The sequence below is a fragment of the Streptopelia decaocto genome (assembly GCF_964273445.1).
Source record: "Streptopelia decaocto genome assembly, chromosome: 14".
Classification (NCBI taxonomy): domain Eukaryota; kingdom Metazoa; phylum Chordata; class Aves; order Columbiformes; family Columbidae; genus Streptopelia; species Streptopelia decaocto.
Window position 1 is genome coordinate 14,047,549 of NC_138669.1, and position 12,231 is coordinate 14,059,779.

At 51.8% G+C, this 12,231-nt stretch overlaps 1 protein-coding gene across 1 annotated transcript in view; it reads left to right on the plus strand.

Annotated features, from left to right (window-relative positions):
• LOC309446139 (fer-1-like protein 4) overlaps positions 1 to 11,799 on the plus strand; it is a gene marked incomplete at its 5' end in the record, with an annotated part of 38,558 nt that extends 26,759 nt beyond the window's left edge. The window contains 13 exons of the mRNA XM_082065578.1: positions 658 to 764; positions 1,082 to 1,213; positions 1,605 to 1,715; positions 2,149 to 2,276; positions 2,769 to 2,939; positions 3,708 to 3,862; positions 5,056 to 5,234; positions 6,268 to 6,353; positions 7,983 to 8,081; positions 8,338 to 8,579; positions 9,770 to 10,050; positions 10,739 to 10,839; positions 11,365 to 11,799. Coding sequence (XP_081921704.1) covers positions 658 to 764; positions 1,082 to 1,213; positions 1,605 to 1,715; positions 2,149 to 2,276; positions 2,769 to 2,939; positions 3,708 to 3,862; positions 5,056 to 5,234; positions 6,268 to 6,353; positions 7,983 to 8,081; positions 8,338 to 8,579; positions 9,770 to 10,050; positions 10,739 to 10,839; positions 11,365 to 11,545 — 1,973 coding nt within the window. The 3' untranslated portion in view covers positions 11,546 to 11,799. The remainder of the gene's footprint in view (positions 1 to 657; positions 765 to 1,081; positions 1,214 to 1,604; positions 1,716 to 2,148; positions 2,277 to 2,768; positions 2,940 to 3,707; positions 3,863 to 5,055; positions 5,235 to 6,267; positions 6,354 to 7,982; positions 8,082 to 8,337; positions 8,580 to 9,769; positions 10,051 to 10,738; positions 10,840 to 11,364) is intronic.
• Positions 11,800 to 12,231: the final 432 nt, after the last annotated feature.

Below are 12,231 nucleotides of genomic sequence, written 5' to 3' on the forward strand. Positions count from 1 at the left end.
GATTATCTGAGAACAGTGTTAGAGCTGCAGGGTCAGATTTGCTGAGGTGTAAGCAGTGACTCACCTAGCAATGAGTAAGTATGGAAATTATATAAATCCTATTTAGGAGAGGGCTGGAGGGTGCCTGCATGGCATTAGTGCTCAAGGGATCTGGGGTCTTTGGGAAACAGGGCAAGGATGCACCCTTGGGTTGCTGGTGGCCCAGAGAAAGATCTCGCTGTGCTCTCTCCAGGCACAGCTGCTGGTGCCCAAAGTGGCAGTGAGGCTTCAGTTAGACATCCACCCAAACCAGCAGTCCATCAGATAAACATCCACCCAAAGAAGAGGGTTAACTCTCACTTGTGCCTTCTCTGAGAGCACCTGTGGGCTGGTTCAGCCACCTCCTGCCTTTGGTCTCTGCCCACTTGCTCCCTAAACAGTGGCCATGTGGGCAGCAAGTCTGCGTTGATTTGTGTCCCACCAGGTCCAACCATGCCTTACTGGGACACCTGGGGTGCTGCAGGACACCTGTGACAGACAGCAATAGCTCCAGTTACCCTGACATGGGTCAAAGCCCTGGGTGAAAGTGAGAGGTGTTGCTGGGGTCATTTTCTGGACAGACACTTGAGATGATGGGAGAGATCAGAGTGTTTCCTAATCCCCTATTGCCATTTCTAGATGGAGGGAATTTAAATGCATCTTCCATTGACATGGAAGCAGAAGATGAGGCAGTAATTGAAGCTGAACCTGCTCGACCCAAGAGGAAGCTCATCGCCACCCTTCAGGTGATTACTGGGCTGACAGATCTCTTTCCACCCCAGCCCTTTGTCCATGTTCTCACCTCCCCGCAGTGGAGGTCAGACTGGGAGGACAACCTGCAGTGTTCACTGGGCCCGCATCATTACTGGGCTTTGAAACAGCTGGTGAGACCTTGGAGCCTGGCTGGGGTGTGTGCACGTCTGAGGATGGGAAAACCGTAACAGCCTGCGCTGAGTTATGCAGGTGTAAGGCAGGACCAGGTGGCATAGTTGAAGCAGGGAAAGGATGGTCCTTCCACTCTCCTGGCAGGAAAATGCCCCAGATTACTTTCTACTTATTTTAGATCTACAACTCTGAGCTGGAAAATGAGTTTGATAATTTTGAAGATTGGTTGTGTATTTTCCCCCTTCATCGTGGCAAAGCAAATGAGGATGAAGATGGAAACGAGGATGAACATTTTTTGGGCAAGTACAAGGTACCGTATCATTTGAATGACGTTTGTGCTGTGTGTGGAAGAAAATCCGTAGGACAACCTATATCTCAGAACGTACTGACACCAGCAAAACCTTTGAGACTGCACCTGTGTGCCAGGTAATGTGGGGCCACTTGCAGCATGGCCAGGGTGCTGGTGGTGCCTGTTGAAGCAATTGTGTGCTGTGGTCTTTTGTTGATAAATGCACCTGATTTATACTTTTTAGCTCTTGTAAGGATGTGCATGAAGCACAAAGGACTTTTATTCTGGTTGGGGCCTCATGGCAATGGCTCTGATTTTCCAGTTGGCAGGTGAAGCTGGTCTTGGGGGGTCCAACCCCATATGAGAACGTCTCTTTTGTATCTAGTTGTTACTTACAATGTCTTTTCTGCAGGGCTCCTTCTATGTCTACCCCACTGAGGAAGCCGGCATGGAGCCCAAGGTCTCCCAGGGCGTTCCAAGGAACAGACCTATCAAGGTTCTTGTAAGAGTTTACATCGTTAAGGTAAGTCTCTGGTGTTGGTGGCAGTGCTTGGAGGTCTGTCCCTTCCTATGGACCTCCTGCCATTCCCCACTCAGTCAATATGAGCAGTGGCACTTGCGAAAAGCTCGACACTGGTTTGAAGGCTCTGCCAGCCCAGTGGAGGTCAGCTACGTCTTGTCCATGGGGAGCCTTCTATGATGCTTTGTAGCTTCAGAAGGTGCTAAAAATCCAGTTGGGTGTTTCTTGGATCTTCGTCCGCAGGTGTGCTGACAGCTGGGGACATCGGTGGCTTGTTGAGTGGGGATTTCCGTGGGCACAAGTGCCTGTTTCACCGCCGAGGCAGCTGCTGGAGGGACCTGCCCAGTGGGCTTGGGCATTCGCAGGCCTGTGCGGTGTCCCTTGCACTGGTGGCTCTCCGCAGCCGACCTATGGCCGTACCTCTTGTGTGTTCCAGGCTACGAACCTGTCTCCAGCAGACCCCAACGGCAAGGCAGACCCCTACGTGGTGGTGACTGTGGGGCAGGAGCAGAAGGACACAAAGGAGCGATACATCCCAAAGCAGCTCAATCCTGTGTTTGGAGAGTATGCAGGAAGTTTTCATCCAGCAGGTTTAATAGGAATAGCACAAATCTGGGGCTGAGGCTGTGGCCCAGCACGTGCAATCTTCTGTTCCCTTCTGCTGGAGGATCTTGTGCTGTGACACAAGGTCCCAGGCACATCTCTTGCCTCTGGCTGATGCAGGAGCCAGAAGTGTTTTGGGTCAGGAGGGAAGCACTCCCAAGGGCTTGATTTACCAGACAAAGTAGCAAGCCAAGCAGTGACAGAGCACTGGGGAGCTTTTCCCCTGGCTCCAGGGCCTCTGTTCAAGGGCACACATTCCTGGAAAAGTAACCGCTTTGTTTGAACACCCTCACTGAAAACTGCACACGCCAAACTAATGGAGAGCAAAACTCTATCAGAGGTCTTTTGAGTTGCCAAATACAGTTCTTAAATGTGTAGGATGACTAAAGCAGAGCATGTGTTTAATTTCCATCCTCTTTGCTAATTGCACTCTCCCCGTCTGCTTCTGTCCAGAGTTGTGGAGCTGACAGTCTCCTTTCCCATGGAATCAGAACTCACCGTGGCCATATTTGACCATGATTTGGTTGGGTCTGATGATCTGATTGGGGAGACCAAGATTGACTTGGAGAATCGATTCTACAGCAAGCACAGGGCCAACTGTGGAGTGGCTTCTCAGTATGACATGTAGGTACTGGTGTGGCTCATTAGGGCCACGAGATACATTCTTCTCACCTACCGTTTGGGTGGGTAACAGAACACCTCCAGTTTCGCGGGATGGAGCTTGGGTGCACAGAATCCTTGGAGCAGGTGCCACGCAGGTTCGCTGCAGCTTACATGGATAAGTTCATCTCCTTTAGACTCCTCCCAGCTTCCTGTGGTAGCTCTAATTCCTACTGAGGACCAGTGTATTTTGTGTACAGTAGCAAAATAATTCTTCAATGCTTTCATATTGGTGTTCTGTGAGAAAAGCTCTCGCTTGGCGTTGATGTGATTTAGACCTCTTTTAGAAAGTAGGGCGGTTTCTCTGGCAGTAGCCAATTAAGTGAGCAGCAAAACTCATGATGTCTGTTTTCCTTTGGCCTCATTCAGTGTGGATTCTCTGGCATCTTTGGCCAGTTTTCTGTAAACTTTTCTTCTCTTACCCCACTGCTGGAGAATTGGCTGTGCCCCAGCATTGATAAAACCTCTCTCCTACATACGAGCTGCAGCTGGAAATGCTCCTATTGCTGCTCTGAAGTTAATGGTCTGTGGGGCACAATCCTGGCTTCCTTTTCTGGAGGAGACCTTGTTAAGCTTTTCATTCATTAAGGTTTTGTGTACCTGTGGTTTTCCCAGTGAAAATGTGAGGTGTCATAGCCTGTGCTGTAGAGAGGGCAGGGCATTTCACAGCCTAGGAGAAAAACCTGGTGTGTCTAAGCTGAAGATGTTCTTGATGTTCTCCCTTCCATGCAGAAATGGCTACAACATGTGGCGAGACGCTTTCAAGCCCACACAGATCCTGGATAGCTTATGCAAGAAAAACTCACTCCCTGCAGCAGAGTACAGACGGGAGGAGGTCAAAGTGGACAATAAAATATTCAAAGTCCCTCCAGAGGCTTTTCCTGAAGGTACAGAGCGCTCAGAGAACAATGACCTCTCCTTTAAACAGCTGCCTGTTGTCAGCAGTGCCCGTGCTGGTGAGATGGTGAGAGGGCTGGAAGCCCACCAGCCTCTCTGTCCCAAAGTGTCCCGCCCTGTGCCCTGCACGGCTCAGCTTTCTGGGTCACCACGGGGAGCATCCTTGGTGCTCAGTGGCCTGGTTTCAGTGGGTGACAGTGTTGTACTGGGGGAAGATGTTATCCAGGCTGTTAGATCCCAAAGCGGCTTCCCAAGCAGTGGGTGGAGCAAAGTAAATCCACTTGTAGGGCAGGGATGTGCCTGGGGGGTTGATGGCTTGTGCAGCCAGAGAAGGTGTAGCTTGTTCTGGTGGCTGACACTGGCACAAAGCTGGACCTTCATCTGCTTGTGACCACCACCAGCAAGATACTCACCTCCTTTTTTTCCTGGTGTTTTTTTGTTTGTTTTGGTTTTGTTTTTGATTTTGATTTGTTTTGTTTTGTTTTTGTTTTGTTTTGTTTTAGTTTTGTTTGTTTGTTTGTTGTGTTGTGTGGGGGGGGTTGTTGTTTGGTTTTGGGTTTTTTGGGGGGATGGGAAGTGTGGGGAGACTTTTTCAGTCTCTTTTTCCAGTTTATAGCTGGCTTTGTCCTTCAGGGATGCTCTCTGCTTCCGATGGCTCTGTGTGCCCTGGGTGACTCCCCAGTGCTCCTCACTGCTGTTGATTTCCTCCTTGTGGCAGCCTCTGCTTTTCCTTTGCTGTTTTTCTCACTAGCGTTGCAAACCCCAAGCCAGGGCCCCAAATGTCCAAGAACACAGCAAGGTTTCATGCCCCCCGCCGGCAGTGATGGAGACCTTCCCTGAGCACAGGCCCGTGCCCACTGTGCACATTCCCTCCAGTGGCCACAACCTCCTTGGTGTCCCCTGGTTCCATTTCCCAGGGCCACTGTAAATTATTTTTCGCCCTTTTCCTCTTATTTCTCTTAGCCTGTTTGTCTTCCTGCCTACAGCTTTCCTCATCACTGCAACATATTGAACTCATTCTTCTTCACCCTCACCCTCCTGCTTCTCCCCATTTTGTTTTTCTGGGGAGGTCCTTATTTGCTCAGTCCATCATCTTCCTTTACTTGTGCCTGTGACTAACATCTTGACGTGGCTCTTGCTGGCCAGATGCCTTCACCTTCTACCTGGCTGTGTCCTGCTGCAGAGGCCTCTGTGAGGAACAAGAGAGGAGTAGCAGATGAGAACTGGTCAGTGGATGATGAACATAAGGCTTTGTACGTCCTGCAGCACTGGGAAGAGATGCCAGGATACGGGTACAAGCTGGTACCAGAGCATGTGGAGATCCGGTCCCTGTACAACCCGGAGAACCCTGGGCTGGTGCAGGTGGGATGTGTTTCTTTGGCCAACCTAGATGTTGGTCTGGGGAAGGACCTTTGGGCAGCTGGTTCCCAGCCCCCTGGGCTGGTCCCTGTTGTCCCTTTTCTCCTTGTCATGACATGAATCCCACACATTGCCCCTTCCTGGGTGGGCTGTCTGTGGGTGGCTGGCCCTGCTATCAGGTGAGGACTGTTTGCCTTGGGTGTCCTCTGCTCAGATCCACCCTCTGACCTCTCATGGTGCTTCTGAACACCCTTTCCTCAAGAGACCTCTGTCCACTGATGTTGTGGTCACAATGCTGGTGGCCCAGAGTCCTTCTTGTCTCCTTGGGCCACGGAGCATCGCTCTGATGAGGATGCCGTGTGCATGGGAAGGAACCTGCTCTTGCCCTGCAACCATGCACTGTGGTGACTGGGAGTATCCTTGTCTGCCACAGCACCTTCCTCTGCTTTGTCCCCATTTACTGCTGCTTTACTCCCCGGCAAGAGCCCCATTCTGCACCCTTGGCTTCTCCCTGGGGGCGCAACATAACTGCTGGCTGGAGGAGAAATGTTCCTCCTTAGCTTTATGCAGTGCAGTGATCCGAGCTCAACCATTTCGGTGTCTGACACTGAACATCTCCCGTTCCCTCTGGTACCAGAGCTCTGTGGCAGAGCAGAGCTCTGCAGTCACTCTGCCTTTGGTTGGCATTGGAGACGCGTGTGGGGAGGGAAGGGTCAGACCCATCACTTTTTAGATTTCTTGGTTACGCTTCTTATTAAAACAGAGCACATATTTGCCACTGTCTGAAACAGACTCAGTCCAGATGAAATGTTTTATTTTCTTGAGAGCAGGGTGGGGAGGGAAATAAACAACTTTCGGCAGTTTTCATTTTTTCTGTATCTAAATCCAGTCACACATCACTCTGAAGTGCTGGGGGTGGAGAGAGCCAAGCAGTGCCTTTCTGGTGAGAGCTTTCCTTGCAGGACCAAGCTCCTGCTCCTTGAAGAGCTGGAGGTGGTCTGTCTCTTGAAGTCTCTATGTTGTCTTCTCTCATCAGGGCTCCTTGCACATGTGGATTGACATGTTTCCAACTGACGTCCCCGCACCACCTCCTGTCAATATCAAGCCGCGGCTGCCTGTCAGGTAACACCCGTGGGAGTGGGGCTGGGGCTGGTGAACCAGTGTGGAGGGTCATTGTCCGTCCCCATGCCTGGTGGGATATACCAGGGTCCTGACGTCTGTGCCAGCCTGGCACACAGCCCTCCTCTCTGCTTCAGCTCTGGCTGTGGGGTGGTCTCTTGGGTGTATCAGCATGAGGCATAAGTGCTTCAGCTGTGCAAGTGTTTGCGAAGGGCAGGGTTAACCTCCCTAAGGCTGGACATGAAGGCGATAGAAACTCAGGTCAGAACTACTCATCTATTAATAGCTCTACAGGGTGTTTCAAAAAGCTGGACCCAATTTGAAGTCACTATATCATCTTGATATTGTCCATATAGCAGGTGGAGGCAACACAGAGCATTTGAGGTGCTGGAGCGAGTTGAGAGAAGGGAACGGAGCTGGTGAGGGGCTGGAGCACAAGTGTGATGGGAGCGGCTGAGGGACCTGGGGGTTCAGCTGGAGAACAGGAGCTGAGGGGAGACCTTCTGATCTCTCAACTGCCTGAAAGGAGCTTGGAGCCAGGGGGGTCGGGCTCTGCTCCCCAGGAACAAGCGCCAGGAGCAGAGGAAACGGCCTCAAGTTGTGCCAGGGGAGGTTGAGGTTGGATCTGGGGAATAATTTCTTCCCCAAAGGGCTGTGGGGCATTGGAACAGGCTGCCCAGGGCAGTGCTGGAGTCACCATCCCTGGAGGGCTGGACAGACGGACATGAGGTTCTCAGTGACGTGGGTTAGTGCCAGAGTCAGGCTATGGTTGGGCTTGATGATCTTGAGGGTCTTTTTCAACCAAAATGATTCTGTGATTCTATGATTTATAAAGAGGTTACTAAAACATGATAACTCATTAAATAATTTGTAAATGTTTGTGTAATTGCAACATATTGCCATTGTGAAATATATCGCTTTGAAATCAGGTCCATCTTTTTCAAACACCTGAAACTAGGTCCATCTTTTTGAAACACCCTGTGATTTGGCTAGCGGGCAGATATCCTCTGGGTGTCTGGAGAAGTGAAGCTGAAGGAGGAGATATGCTGTTTTCAATGGGGCTCTTGAGATGGAGGGTCCAGAGTCTTCTGAGAGGTGCACAAGAAAGGACAAGAGATAATGGCCACAAATTGCAGCAAGGGAAACTCCAACTGGATATAGGGAAAATATTTTCCCCGTGAGAGTGTACTTACCCTGGGACAGGGACGGAGTGATGCAGAGAGGTGCTGGGATATCCATCCGTGGAGATACTCAAAACTCACGCAGACAAAGCCCTGAGCAATCTGCTCTAGTACGAAGTTAGACCAAGAGGTTGGAGGAGAGGCTGCAGAGGTCTCTTCCTGCCTAAGCCTTTCTGTGCTTCTGTGTCCAAGTGGTGCTGGTTGGGCTCCCCATGCACCAGGGATTTACCTGTTTTGACTGTGGGTGGTTGTCTGTGGGGTTGTAGCCCCCCAGGAAAGGCTTTATGCATGGCAGTGAGACTGCTGGGCTGTGTGTGGCCAGAGGAACCTGGCAGAGGACCACAGTGCCAGGAGGGTTCAAGTCCTACTGCTCCGGTGCAGGCTTGATCTGCCCTCGCAGGCGGTGGGGGCGAGAGCACGTGTCTCACTTCCCTCTGTGTCCTTCCCACAGCTACGAGCTGCGTGTGATCATCTGGAACACGGACGACGTGATTCTCGATGATGTCAACCCAGTCACGGGAGAGCCGTCCAGCGACATCTACGTGAGAAGGTCTGTTGGGAGGCAGAGCAGGGCTGTCCCCTCCCTGCCGCTGCTGACCCTCTGCTCCTCCCTGCCTCAGCACAGGGTCCCCGCTCCCGTCCCCTGCATGGACTGCTCTGCCCCCAAACATGTTGGTCAGGTGTTGGTCCAGTTTGGCTCTTTGACTCTTCTTTTCCTGCTGTCCCATGGGTTTCGGCCCCTCCATCTTCTGCTCTGCCTTTGGGGCTGGCTGTTGGGGTAGGCGATAACTGAGTTTCTCCTGCAGCTGGATAAAGGGTCTGGACCATGACAAGCAGGAGACAGACGTTCACTTTAACTCCTTGACCGGGGAGGGGAATTTCAACTGGAGGTTCATCTTCCGCTTCAGCTATCTCCCAACCGAGAAGGAGATCACCTACAAGAAGAAGGACTCTGTCTTCTCTGTGGAGGAATCAGAGTTTCGGGAACCCGCTGTTCTCGTCCTCCAGGTCTGGGATTATGACAGGATCTCAGCTAATGACTTTCTAGGTATGGTGTGACTTTCTGGGGGTGGTATGATCTGTCCCTCACCTTGCTGGAGTATTACAGTGGTTCTCCCAGGCCCCATCCCCCTGAGAAGGGACACCAGGAGCATCATAGCAAGTGCTTCAGCTCAGCACCTGGGCTGGTTTTTCACATGTGAGCTATAGGTAGAGCCTGGAGATACACACCTCCCCTACACAGACGCGATGAGCTTGCATACTTGTCCCAGGGCCTTGGTGTCATTTTTCCAGGCCTTTATTGCAACCTCTTGCTCCAAGCAGGGCTAGATGCAATACCGGTCAGGTTGCTCAGGGCCTTCTCTGGGTGAGTTTTGAGTATCTCTGAGGGTGGAGATTCCAGCACCCCTCTGGGTCCCTGGCTGCACCATTCTCATAATTCTCAAATTCTTTTACTTGCAGCAGCTTGTGTCCTTTGCCTTACATGCTTTCATCATCCACGTCTGAGAAGGGTCTAGCTCCATCTGCTCTGTAGCTTCCCTTAGTCTGTGGGAGATGCAGTAAGATCTCTCCTTGACCTCTCCTCTCTGGGTGGAACACACGCGGGTCTCTCAACCCATCCTGCTGTGGCACATACTCTAGGCTTGACCAGCTCAGCCACTGGACTCTCTCTAGTTAGGTGATACCTTTCTTGTGTTGGGGGCTCAAAACTGGACACAGTATCCAGATGCAGTCTCAGCAGAGCTGAGCAGAGAACACCCACATCCCTTGATTGCTGGCCGTGATTTTGCCAATACAGATCAGTATGTGATAAGACTGATTTGCCTCAAGGGCTCAGTGCTGAAGTGGGACAGAAGCTTATTCCAAGGAGGACAGGGGCACAAGGCCAAGCAAGGAAATGAACGGAGGCTGTTTCAGATATAAGACAGACTTGAAACCTTTAAGGAGTTTTCTAGATTTTTAAATTTTTCAGACATTTGCAGGAATGAGGAGAAGAGGAGCTTGGGCATGTGAGGAGAGCAGGGTGGCACATGGTAAAGGAGTAAAAATAACTTGCTGTATCTCATGCAAACCAATCTGGCCACATCAGAGATGAGACAAGCCCTGTGGCTTCTGCTTCTTTGTCTCTCACTCTTGGACTGTGCCTTTCTTATGCTGAGCTTTAGGTTCTCCAGCTGTAAATGTGAAGGACTCTATCAGATCATTCACCATGAGCTCTCCTTTTCACTGTGCCTGCAGGCTCCATCGAGCTGAAGCTGCACGACATGGTGCGGGCAGCCAAGAGCTCAGACCACTGCACCATCAAGATGGCCAAGGAGAACGCAACACCTCGCTTCTCCATCTTCCGAAACAAGCGCATGAGGGGCTGGTGGCCCTTCATCAAACTCAAAGATCAAGAAGACGAGGAGAGAGAAGAGAGGGAGTACAAGCGGAAGAAGAAGAAGAAGAAATGGAGTCGTTCAGTCAGACCAGAGGACGTAGAGTTCACAGACCCCAGTGGGAACAAGTACCTCCTGACGGTGAGGCAGGGTGCTGGCACGGGCGAGCAGAGAGCCCATGTTTTCCCTCGGCATTGACACGGCAGCCTGTCCTGCCTGCACATAACATACAGGGACAGCAATGGCCCAGCTGCCCGGGAGTTTGTGCAGGGTCCTGGAGACTTGGTCCCTCTGCTGCAGATCCAGCCAGCTGTGGTGGCATCGCAGGGGGTGTCCAGCTTCATGTCTCCTCTGAGCTTCCCACACAGCAGTGCTCAAGGAGGGCAGCAAAGCAAGAGGCACATGGCTCCCCATCAGCCAGACCGGACAGCAGCAAAAGCTTGTCCCAGCGTCTCTGCCTACCCCAGACAGGCAGGTGACAATTGTCCTAGGGCAGACTTGCTGCTGATGGCCCTTGTGGACCTTTGTTTGTCCCCAAGTGTGAGTTTTGCTCAGTGCCAGTGTGGGAGTCTGCAGACAAATCCAAATAGCTGGGGAGTGCATTACAATAGCGACAATAGCAATACAATTTAGCGACTTGTCTGCAAAACAGCTTCTGGACAGGCCAAAGTTTTGGCTGGCTGTGAAGTGAGAGACTCTGTAGCTAATGCCTGGAGAGCAAAGTTAGTTGCTCTGAGCATCTGTAAGTGGAACTGGGAGGGCGTATGGTCAGCAGGCCGGTCTGCAGAGCGACACATGCGGCTGTGGCTCAGACACGTTCCCCCTCCAGGGTAAGGTGGAAGCGGAGTTCCAGCTGCTGACTGTGGAGGAGGCTGAGAAAAGCCCTGTTGGTTTGGGCCGAAAAGAACCTGAACCCCTGGAAAAGCCCAAGTGAGTATCTGTGCTATCACCCTGAACATGGATGGACAGTGCTGTGTTTTCAGCAGCTGTTTGCCTGGGGACAAGGAGCATCTGCTTGTCAGGAGGCTGAGAGCAACCAGTGAGGCCCTGGATGGTGGGGTCTACGGGACCTGCTGGGGCTTCCCAGAGCTCGAGTGGGTCCAGCAGGACTTGTGGCTGCAGCATCTGGGCCAGGGCTGATCTCAGTGAGGTACCCAAGGCAGCTTTGCCATAACATCACTTGTACACCAAGGGCAGCTCTGGTTTAACCATGTGAATGTACCCCTTAGGCACATGGGTGCAGAACAGCTGTGCGGGGGCTGTCGTGAGGAGCAGGTCCTGTTGTCTCCAGCGCTCTCATGGCACTGCAGTTATTGCAGCCCCCAGCTGAGCCTGTCTGGAAGCAGCAGGAAGGGCTGTTGACCCATGAGGGTGACAGGGCACTGAAGTGGAGGCACTGAGGTGCTGCTCTGTGGATTGCGCCTGTGCTTATCTGTTCTTCCTTTCCTGTTCCAGCCGGCCAAAAACTTCTTTCAACTGGTTTGTGAATCCCATGAAGACCTTTGTGTTCTTTCTCTGGAAGCGGTACAAGAAATACATCATTGTGCTGTTCATTGTTGCTCTTCTGACCATCTTCCTAGTTCTTTTGATCTACACCATGCCTGGATACATCAGTGAGAAGATCATCAATGGCTAGATGCTCTTCAGCACAGGACTGCTCAAAGACGGGGTGATTATTGCGGGAACTGAGATGCAACCAGAAAGTTTAAGGAAACCTGCAGTTGCAGAAGCAACCATCAGAGTGAGAGACCTGCAGAAGTGGCCTCTCTTTGGGGAGTCATGTTTCATGCAAAGTATCCACAAGTTACTAAGAAACCAAGTAACCAACCTACTAAATAAGGCAAACTTCTTGAAGGACAGTTACAGCTTTGGGAAGAAATTTATTTTTGGGGGGACTGGGGTGGGAGGGTGGGAAAATGGCGTCTGCTTGGGCTGTCCCCACAGACATGGCCGCTGAAATCAGCCCTGGCCATTGAGAGTGATTCTGGCAGGGATGGGGACATACGGAGCCATCATGCCCTGGCTTGGCACGTCCCAGGCCTTTGCCTGAAGAGTTCAGAACACATTGTACAGGGGGAAGGCAGGTCTGGTGTAGGGTCCTGGCAGAGGTGGGACCTGGAAGACCTTTGAATGGGGCTCCCCAGGGAGAAGGACGACAGAGCCAAAGCAGCCAAGAGCTTCCTGCTGTGCCAAGAGCACAGGAACAGCTCTTGGGGCTGGAGTCGGCTCTGGACGCGGTAGCACTCTCCAAGAACATGGACTTTCTGGTTGTCACTCCTTACAAGCTGCTTAACAGCTTTTCCTGCATCTGCTGGGTTGGAT